This window comes from Odocoileus virginianus, chromosome 17, assembly GCF_023699985.2.
Source record: "Odocoileus virginianus isolate 20LAN1187 ecotype Illinois chromosome 17, Ovbor_1.2, whole genome shotgun sequence".
Taxonomy (NCBI): Eukaryota; Metazoa; Chordata; class Mammalia; order Artiodactyla; family Cervidae; genus Odocoileus; species Odocoileus virginianus.
Genome location: NC_069690.1, coordinates 48,809,238 through 48,819,964, shown reverse-complemented (window position 1 = coordinate 48,819,964; position 10,727 = coordinate 48,809,238). Strand labels below are relative to the sequence as shown.

General features: G+C 47.8%; 1 protein-coding gene across 1 annotated transcript; it reads left to right on the top strand.

Moving 5' to 3' along the window:
* Window positions 1–5,434: 5,434 nt before the first annotated feature.
* On the top strand, window positions 5,435–10,463 carry C17H17orf58 (chromosome 17 C17orf58 homolog). Its single transcript, XM_020907266.2, has 4 exons — window positions 5,435–5,586; window positions 7,884–8,420; window positions 8,663–8,854; window positions 9,510–10,463. Exons 1-4 carry the CDS (start codon window positions 5,511–5,513, stop codon window positions 9,698–9,700), a joined length of 996 nt encoding a protein of 331 aa, XP_020762925.2. The 5' UTR covers window positions 5,435–5,510; the 3' UTR covers window positions 9,701–10,463.
* The last annotated feature ends 264 nt before the right edge of the window (window positions 10,464–10,727 follow it).

The window sequence follows — 10,727 nt, the reverse complement described above, 5'->3', positions numbered from 1 at the left end:
GACAGTTTAGGTTGTCACAACTGGAGGTGGGGGGTACCACTGGTATTCAGTAGATAAAGCCAGAGATATTGGCAAAGAATTCACAACAAAGAATTATCTTGCTCAGTATCTCAAAAATGGCAGGTGGAGAACTGCTGCTCTACAGTATTGTAGCATGTCTCAATACATTCATCCTTCTGTTAATGGGGACACAGACGTTTTACAACAGCAAAAATTGAAAACAGTCTAACATGTACAAGTGATGATTTGTCTAAGTGAGAACATATTATGCATTTAGGAGATTTCGAATCTACAAAGAGTGTGTAATATATTTTAATTTGTAAAAAAAAAAAAAAAATTTGGCTATGCTGTGCATGTGGGATCTTAGTACCCCAACCTGGGATCAAACCTACAGCCTCCATCTTGGAAGGGCCAGTCTTAACCACTGGACCACCAAGGAAGTCCCAATAATATTTTAATTTTCATTGAATAAAAGCTAAATACAAAGTTGTATACACAACAGGTGAAATAGGAATGTGCCCTTGCCATGGTGTCATGTGAACAACACAGGATCCAAAATAGTGTTGGTCCACTGAAGGCATCTGTGTGAAAATGGTATCTGAGAAAGAGCCTGGAAGGAAAAACATGGAATTATGGCAGTGGTTATTGAGCGTGATGGTAGTAGTTCTTGTGTCTACTCTTCATTTTCCAAATTTTTCATTACAATAATGGACAGTGGTAAGAAAACAAAATAAAGATTTAAAAGCAGCTATTTAGGGAATTCCCTGGCGGTCCAGTGGATAGGACTGGGCGCTTTCACCGCCATAGCCCAGGTTCAATCCCTGGTCAGGGAACTAAGATCCCACATGCACAGCAGCAGCCCGAAACTAAAATTAAATACATCAAGCAGCTCGTTACCATTGTCCGTGGAATGCTGGTCTACAGTCATGGAGCTTCTCAGCCACGCCCCCATCAGGACTGCCTCCTAGGAAGCTGCTACGCTTCCGGGCCTGGGTGGACTCACACACTCTCTGGTACCCCTATGCCTTCGCATGTGCTCTTGTTTCAGCCTGCAGTGCCCGCCCTTCTGGGTCTATCTGGCGAAAAGTGTTAGGGGCTCAGTCATGTCTCTTTTTGACCCCATGGCTCCTTTGTCCATGAGGATTCTCCAGGAAAGAATGCTGGAGTGGGTTGCCATTCCCTTCTCCAGGGGATCTTCCCAACCCAGGGATTGAACCCAGGTCTCCCGCATTGCAGGCAGATCCTGAGCCACCCGGGAAGCCCTTACCAAATGGGAGCCAGAGCAATAGTGCTCTATTCTTTTTGAAAAATGATGATGATGATGGGTATTTCTGGCTTCTAAAACTCCTGGCATATAGTGTGGTTTTTTGTTTTGTTTTGTTTTCCCCCTTGGCCATGCTGTAAGGCTTGCGGGTTCTTAGCTCCCCAACCAGGGATTGAACCTGGCCCCCAGCAGTGAAGGCACCAAGTCCTAACCAATGGATTGCCAGGGAATTCCTGTGGCACACAGTGTTTGAAAACCAAGTGGTGAACTGTAATTCAGTTCCGACAAAAACCACCCAGAGTTAATGCAGACCTCACTAGTTAAAGGGCAGATGATCCAGAACAAGACTGCCCTTATTTCAGACAGCTGGATACAAACCTAGGGGGTTCTCATGATTCCTCTCGGATCTGATAATTCTCTACAATAACTCAGGAAAGTGCTATAACTTATGATCAAAGTTTCATTAGACAGGAGACAAATCAGTACCAATTAAATGAAGAGACACATAGGGCAAGATCTAGGAGGGTCCCAAATGCATAGCTTTGGGGTTGCCTCTCCATGGAGCAGACTGTGCCGCTCTCCTAGCACATCAGTGTGGTCATTCACCAAGAAGCCCCACTGAGTTGTCACTGCATTCTGCAGGCATGATGGATTAAAACACTGACCATCCGATTGAACCCAATCTCCAGCCTCTGCTCCCTGGAGGTCAGGCTGGCTCAAAGTCCCAACCCTCTAATTCTATGGTTGATGTTTCTGATGGCCAGATTCCAGCCCTAAGTTATTGAGGGGCCCTCCAAGAGTCAACTCATTAGCATAAACTCAAGTGTGATCAGGAAGCTCATGAATAATTAAGATGTTTCCTTCACTTGGGAAATTCCAAGAGTTAGAAGCTCTGTACCAGGAACCTGGCACAAATTCTTTATTATTCAACACACAGTAGATGCTCAACAAATATTTGCAAAGTGGAAAGATACACTCAAAATACAAGAGATTGGCAGGGGAGAGGAAGGCAGTTAGGGTTTTAGATTCTTTCATCTCACACGTGGAAGAGGGGCATGGAGAGATAGGCATTATACACTGTGAGAAACCAATACTTTTAAACATTCCAATCAGATAACGAACTCCTTGTACCCTGGTTTATATTACCAACCACCCTGATGATAATTGGGCTTCCCAGGTGACTTGCTCATAGACAGAGAATGCTAGCCAGGCTGACACAGACTGCAGGTCTGCCTGAGTCTATCTTTTGTAAATTAATAAAATGGCGTTCTGGCTTACATAGTTCAGTCTCTTTGAGCTTTCCACCATTAATATGGCTTCTGCGCCTATAAGTGGTGTGCTGCCCAAGACCCAGCCTTGAACCCTGGCAAGTTCTTCCAGGCTGGTGCCACCCCAGGAGCCTCTAGGAGACTTCCGGTCAGCTCTCTGCCTCTACATTTCAGGGTGTGGGCTTCAGGGCATTCACAACATTCCTGAAACAGAAGAGTTTCGGGAACACCCCAAATTGGATCTGGGTGACTTGAACATAATCTCAGGCAACTATGTCTGAGACGTGGTTGCAACTGAGAAAGCTTAAGCCTAATTAATTTTATTCCACTTAACTTAAAGAAAGAGTATGTGAAAGAAAGGAATCTAATGACATCTGTAAATTATAACCCCCAGGAACTTCCCTGGTGGTGCAGTGGCTAAGGCTTCAAGCTCCCAATGCAGGGGACTCGGGTTCAATCCCTGGTTCGGAACTAGAGCCCATATGCTGCAACTAAACATCACACATGCAACTAAAAGATTCCAGATGCCACAGTGAAGATTGAAGATCCCACACGCTACAACTAAGACCTGGTGTACCTGCCCCCTCTCCCCCCCAACAAACTGTAAACCCAAAGCACAAAGCTCACAATGTTTTTTTGATCTTGGCCAGAATCTGGAGACACTGACTCTGATGTACATAAGCCTTGTAGTGATTAAAGAGATATACTCTTTTGGAGGAAACAGAGAATTTGCTCCTCTAAAACTTGAATGAGGAAAGATTAGCCCATCTTCAACTGCAGTTTGATTTAGTTCTCAACAGGGAAACTTCTGATTAATAATTAGACCCTCTGACTCACCTTTGCTATCTCCTCCCTATTACAAAATAATAAGCGATATTCTGGTTTATAGACCTGCTTTTTATGAGTTTGGTTAACATGAGATGGTTCCACAAATCTGATCTATTGACAAAAGTGAGTTTCAAACTGAGAAAATTTGAGGACCAGACTTCAGATATAGTGACCCCCCCCCAACATATTGTCAACCTGTGACCAGACAGACAACTCCTCCCTAGAGCTCATTTAGCTACTCTTCCCCTCAATCCACAACACACCTAATCTAGGGACATGTTCTACAGTATCCCTGAATCATGTTCTCTTTGGACATCCCCAGTGGCCAGGATCTCATTGTTACAACCCTTGAAAGCAGCCCTTTCTTGGAGATCTCAGTTGTTAGAATAGTCTTTCTTAAACTGAAATTAAACCTGTCACTTCATAACTTCTACCTACTAGTTCTTTCCCAAAATATAAAAAATGTTTTCGTGAACCTGCCTATCCTCAGTTCTTCCCAAAGAACTTGACCATGATGGAGTCCAACCCTCTTAGCACCCTACTGTTTTCCTTCTAGCTGTCCAGTGTCTTTCTTGAAAACATGATATCCACCCAGCCCTGCACCAGTGAATCTGACAGATCCATTAGCACTATTATTTTTGAGACATAAGATATTAATGCAGCAAAACTTTTTAAGCAGCTGCATCTCACTGTTGGCTCATGTGCTTACGATAAAAATGCCTTCATCTCAACGTACTTCCCCTTCCTCTTGGATGTGAAGCTGTTGAAATGAGATACACATCGGGAAAGTTGTGGGTTTACTACGGTGAGCTTACTTCCCTCTTTGGTGAATGCTATTTCAGTTCAATCTGAGGGATAGGGTTCTTAGCTCAGGATGAATTTACAGAGCCATTCAAGAATTCAGACCCAATGGGACTTCCCTGGTGGTCCAGTGGCTAGGACTCAGAGCTCCCAATACAGGGGGCCCAGGTTCCATCCCTGGTCAGGGAACTAGATCCCACATGCCTCAACTAAAAGAGAACCTGCATGTCACAACAAAGATCAAAAGATCCTGTATGCTGCGACTAGATTCAGTGTAGCTAAATAAATATTAAAAAAAAAAAAAAAAAAGAATTCACATCCAAGTAGTGAATGAGTTTTTCTTAGAAAGAAAAAAACACAAAACCCACCTTTCTTGAGGAGGTGAGCCATCATCAGAGAGCTGGGGAAGATTTCTCACTGTCCCTGGTGGCTGAGAGTTAAAGAGTCCACCTGCAATGCAGGAGACACGGATTCGAGATGCGGGTTCCATCCCTGGGTTGGGAACACCCCCTGGAGAAGGAAACGGCAACCCACTCCAGTATTCTTGCCTGGGAAATCCCATGGACACAGTAGCGTGGTGGGCTATAGTCCATGGGGTCGCAAGAGTCAGGCACGGCTTAGTGACTAAACCACCACCACCATCCTCTAGCACCTGGTGGCTGAAAGACTTGATTAATCTAGCCAACTAGATACCAATTTCAATTAGGGGAAGGAGGAGAGAGAGAGAAGAAAAGCTATTAATATTTTATGAGGGCATTTGGGCCTTTCTGATTCTGGAATATAAACATTACACATATAGTGTAATCAAACCTAGGATGTAGTGACTTAGTTCATCTCAGAATCGATGACACATTCTGGGATGAATTCTCTGTCACCTGGAATCTCCTCCCTCCCACAAGCCCAAACTGTCTTAGGCTCTAACTTGCCTACTTGTTGTTGGCTTAATCTAGAAAAATCTCCTTATCACTCATTCTCCCACACCCAGTCCCTCAGCCCCTCAACACCCTTCTCTCCACTTGCCACCCTACTTGGCTCCTCCACCCAGCCCCAGCCCGCAAGCCCACAAGGGTTTAAAGTGTCGGATTTGATGTTCTCATTACCCGCAGATCGCAGGACAGACGTTCCCAGGGACAACTTTGAGAGGCCACGTGCTCTTCCCCCTTAGGAGGTGGGAGAAATCCTTGCAGCTCGGTTTTGTTCCAATGGTCTGTTCAGTGAGTGATTCCCGTTTCCCCAAAGGCTGCCCCTCATTAGCATGAACGGGGGTGGGGGTGTGGAGAAGGGGTGGGGGGAGAGAAAGAGCAAAAGCCCAGGCTCAGTTTTAGAGCCTGGGAACCGTGTCTACAAACATGACAGCTAGAGCTTTCTGGCTCCTCTGTTTGATCGTTGGATCTTCTCCCGAAGCCCCAGTGGCGGAGAGAAAAGGTAAGATCGATGAGACGCTGAGCCCTGGGAGAGGGGCTGGAATCCGGGGGCGAGGTGCGGAGGGGGCGCGATGAAGGGAGTGACGAGAAAGGGGTCAGGGCTGACCAGAGAGGAGACTCCAGGTCCGTGTTCGTGTTTGAAAGGAGCAAAATGTGTCCCCAAGATTGTGTGTGTCTTGGCAGCCTTTTCGGAATGAAGCCAGTTGTTCAGCTACTGAAATGATCTCGAGCGAGCCTGGCAGGCTGGAGAAAACTTTGCATGTTAAGTAGTTGCTCCATCACAGAGGAGGGAAAGTGTCAAAAGGGGTCGTGGCGCGCCTTTCGGAAGCCTTGCGGGCTGGGCTCGCGGGACGCGGCGGGCGGCGGGCGCCCCAGGAGCTCGGGGTCCGCCCTGCGCCCAGGTCCGCGTCCCGCCGGCGATCTCAGGCGCTGGGTGCGCCCCGCCGCGGCTGGGGGCGGAGGGAACCGAAATTGGACCTCTCTTCTCTCTCCCTGCAGCCCCAACCAATTGCCTTGGGACACCTGAGTCTTTAAAACACACAAAACATATTCACAGTTGCATGCATGAGATGGAAAATACTGAGAGAATGAAGAAACGAGGTTTTCTGCGGAGAGGTGTTTTTGTTTGGCTTTTATGTAGATGTTCTGTTCGATTCACTATCTCCGGGAAAAATAGCTTCCGCACCTCGCAGGGCAATTTACTTTGGGTTATTTTTCCACATGGAAATTGAATGACTTCAGTGGCATTTAACCCAAATATCAGACAATCTTTCCCATGACAACAGATGGTGATATCAATGGGGAAGCAGTTGTGAGGTCAACAGTTGACAGTCAGGAATTGGATATCCACCAGAACTTTATTCAGCTGTGTATGGGCAACGCTGAACATAATGAGTCAGAATAAACCTCTCTGCAAAAACATGAACTATAACCGGCGATTATTCCTGGCTGAAAGCTGATTTTAAAGGAGATTGTCAATTTGGCAAGATAAATCACTTGAAGTGAAGATTGTCAATTTGGCAAGATAAATCACTTTAAATGAAGTGTTGCAAGAACTGCAAAGGGGGCAGACCAAGCATTTCAATGCCAGAGGAAAGAAATACTGAAAACCAGCCGTTAAAACAATAGAAAAATAAAGACGGGTTCTTGTGCCCGTCTGGAGGGCACTGGGACCCAGGCAAAAGGGGGAGGTGATATTGTGTAACTGGGCATGGAAAGTTGCCCAGCTTCTAAGCTGGCTGGTTTGCTCACCAACCTGCCTGCAGAGCTGGGGAAAAATCACTAATAATTTCAAAAATTTGTTTTCATGCCACGCCATTTAGGAGCTTTTTCTCTACCACGAAAATGATGCGGGGGGCGGGGGGGAGGGGTGCATGTAAGGGATGTGTGTGCTTTCACACTTAACCGGGGTCTTCTGCCTCCCAGCCACGCTTTAAACATCTTTCTAAGCTGTGGTTTACTAATAAGCGGTGTCCAAGAAGCCAGATAAAAATCCACTCACAAATGCTCGATTCTTCGGAGACCAAGATGACAGTGTAAACATGGATGGGAAAACCAAATAGTTCTGTTGTCAGGGGCGCTTAAACAATTAGGAGAACCTGTAATATGAGACCTTTCCCCTTGGGGTTTGCTCTCGGTACTTTTCTCAACAAACTGTACACAGCAGAAAGGCGGATGTTTATATATATATTAAAGAAAGGGCAAAAAGAGTTTGTTATTTAACCAGAGATGTCAGTTGTGTTTAGTCCTAGAACAAATAGGCTGTTGTAATTTTAAAAGCTATTGACTTAGACAGGGTCCTTAACAAAATGAAATCTTCCCATGTGGTGGGAAAAACGTTCTTAGTTGTCCTCATTCTCACAGGGCGAGACCCTCATCTCGGTCTTCCTGTGAGGCCTAGGAAACCCGTGCTCATCAGAAGCTGGGGCGTCTTTCCTCTAAGCGGGGGCGCCTTCCTCTTCCCCCTCCCGTTCTCTTGGCTTCACTTCCAGACCCCCTCTCGCAGGTGTATGGCTCAGTTAACGGTCCCCCATCTGCTCCCCTCCCCTCCCCTCCGCAGCCTCTTCTCTGCCGGTCTTTCCTCCTCCCTCAGTCTCCCCGGCCTCACCTCGCCTCCCTCCTCTCGGCCTCTCTCCCTTCTTCTCGGCCTCTCCCCTTCCCCCTCCCCTTCCCTCCCCTCTCAGTCTCCCCTTTCCCCCGCTCCTCTCGACCAGCCCCCTCCTCAGCCCTCTCGTCTCAGCCTCCCCGGCCTCTCCTCCTCTAATGGCCTCCCCAGACTCTCCTCTTCTCTCCCTACAGCCTCGCCGCCCCACAGCCGGAAACCCGACCCCGGCGGAGGCCCGAGTGCGGAGATGCCTGGGCCCGGGGCGCAGCCGGTCCCCGAGACCCCGCGGCGGCCGCGCGCGGCCGAAGCCGCTCCGCGTGCCTGGTCAGACCTGAGGCGCCGGAAGCCCCCGCCGCCCGCGGAGAACCGCGCGGGCTTCCGGGAGGCCGCGCGCGCACCCGCCGGCCCGCCGAGCCCGCGCCTGGCGCAGGCCGAGAACCGCGCGTCACCGCGCCGCCAGCCGGCGCTGGGGGAGTTCCCGCGGCGCGCGCGCGCCCGGGCCCCGCGCCTCCCGGCCGTGCGGCCTTCCGCGCGCGCCGCCGAGATCCCCGCCGGCCCCGCCCACCCCAACCGGCCGCGCGCCGCCGCGCCGCCCCCGGAACCCGCGCCCGCGCCGCCGCCGCACCTTGGCGAGCTGCAGGGAGAGGAAGCCGAGCCCGGCGCCGAGCACTGTGCGCGCGCATGCAGGGCGGACTTGGACGAGCGCGAGTCCTACTGCACCAGCGAGTTCGGTGAGTCCCGCCCGCGGCTCCTCCCGGGCCCGGGCGACCGAGCCCAGGCCGCGGGGCGAGCCTTTCCGAGCCGAGAGCGCCGGGCTGTGCCTCTAAAACAAACCCTAGAGAAACCCACCCACTCGGTTTTGCAAGCCCCAGAGCTGTGTGGACCATTTCGTGACTTGTAAGAAACGCAGTGGGGGGGAGAAGAGGATGTGAGCGCTATGCATTTCTCCAAACTCTTTGTTTTTTGAAAGCAGCATTGAACGGAATCGTGCATGATGTAGACGTCCTCGGCACAGGGATCCGGCTGGTGACTCTCCTGGTGGACCGAGACGGGCTGTACAAGATGAACCGCCTGTACATCACTCCAGACGGGTTTTTCTTCCGAGTCCACATACTAGCCCTAGACTCCTCTAGTTGCAATAAGCCATGTCCAGAATTTAAGCCAGGTATTGAAACTGACCGAAGGGACCATTTTGAATATGCACTTTATGCCACATTGTAACTTGTATATGCCACAGCTCGGTCTCTATCGGTCACCTCAGTACCATTTTTTTGGGGGGTGGGGAGGGTATTCTAAAATGAATAGACTTTATACAAGTATCACTTCGGCCACTCTGATTTAAATTCCATCAGCGAACACCCGCTCCCGGCTCCTCTGGTTAAGGATGGGAACTGTGCGCGCTGGCACAAAGCAAGTCACCGTTTGTTGACAAGTGGAGTGAAGGACCGAACACAGTTGCCAGAAGGGATGCCTAAAGGGCTGTTTAAACTGAGTTTATAGTCGTCTTTGCCGGGGCGGGGGGCGAGTAATGCCCACTCCTACGTCTTTCTAGAAATGTGCTCTGTAAAATCCTGCTGGTAGTGTTGTGATTAGAACCTTTGTTCCTAGTGTTGGCTATTAACAGCCTGAGAATCGGATTGTAAAGGTCACTCAGCTGTTTCCACCTGTTGTCTGAGGTCTGAATGTCTTGAGATTCAGCAAGTGCAGCAAGATCATAGATTCAAGCTATAGGCATGTCTTAAAGGTGTGACGTTTTCTTATTGTTACATGGCACTTGAAAGATAACTATACCTTTATATTTTGGCTTTTTTTTTCTTCAGGCAGCAGGTATATTGTGATGGGCCACATCTACCATAAGAGAAGGCAGCTTCCTACAGCTCTGCTTCAGATCCTGAGAGGGCGCCTTCGCCCAGGAGATGGACTACTCAGGAGCAGCAGCAGCTACGTGAAAAGATTTAACCGAAAAAGGGATGGGCAAGTGCAAGGGGCAATTCACGCCCAGTGCATCTGAAACACACAAGCTGGGCATTTCTGGATCTGAAACTTAAATTCTGCAACGAGACAGGAAAGGCCTTATCATCATATAATGGGATTTTCCTTTAGAAAGGGCACACAGTCCCTTTAGGAACTATTTAAGTCCCAACTCTCATCTTGAAGTCACTGTCTTATTTACAAAAGGCTTCTTAAATGGTTATGCTTCTGAGCTCCATGGCGGGGTTATTCAACTGGTGTGCCAGTTCTTCACACAAGCTCAGCTAACTGACCTGTCTAGTTAACAGATCACTGCTTCATGTTGTTTATTTTTAATTATTTTAATTTAAATACATTTTTCAGTAGAAATAGTTCACAAAAACATTTGCTTGATCTTAAATATACAATTCCAAGTAGTTTATATCATGTATCAAACCAGATTTTATACTAAAACCATCACATTTTAAATTCTGTACATAACAGTAAGTGCACTAGTCAGACGTATGAAATGTCATTTAGATCACATTTAGATCAAACACTATATTGGAGCCCATTACAAGTATTGAAGTTTTCCACTTAAGAGTACCGAAGGTCTTATTTCAAGCAAACAGGTCTTCCTGATGTACCAAAATACAAGATACAGTTTATTTTCACGCCTCCCAGGTTCTAAAATCCTATGTTTTGTGCCATACTGGCAGCTCTCCCAATGCCAAACAAATTCTGGGTGTATCTGATGTCATTTTTCTATTAAGACCAAGTATCATGTTTGTGTTTGTAAAGCAGTAAATCTTGCTGTGAAATCAGATCTTGGATGCACCTGGTTTTTTTAGCCTCACTGAGCCCCAGAAGGTTTGGGAAAAAAGCATTTCTCAAACTCACTCCCCAAACCCTGGAACCAGTATTGAACTGCAAGCATATGAATCTTAAACGTTTTCCAGCTAGCTTGAAAAATATTTAATCACGAACTGAATTTATTATTGATTTTATATTGATTTTATAGATTTTATATCTGAGCCCACAAAGATATTAACAGTGTCTTTTTTCCCCCCAGAAGACCAAGCTGTGCT

Excerpts from the sequence above, each read along its gene's own strand:
- C17H17orf58 (XM_020907266.2), top strand. The coding sequence starts at position 5,511 with ATGACAGCTAGAGCTTTCTGGCTCCTCTGTTTGATCGTTGGATCTTCT. Across the intron at positions 8,421-8,662 it reads CTACTGCACCAGCGAGTTCG|CATTGAACGGAATCGTGCAT; the intron begins GTGAGTCCCGCC and ends TTTTGAAAGCAG. Across the intron at positions 8,855-9,509 it reads ATGTCCAGAATTTAAGCCAG|GCAGCAGGTATATTGTGATG; the intron begins GTATTGAAACTG and ends TTTTTTCTTCAG.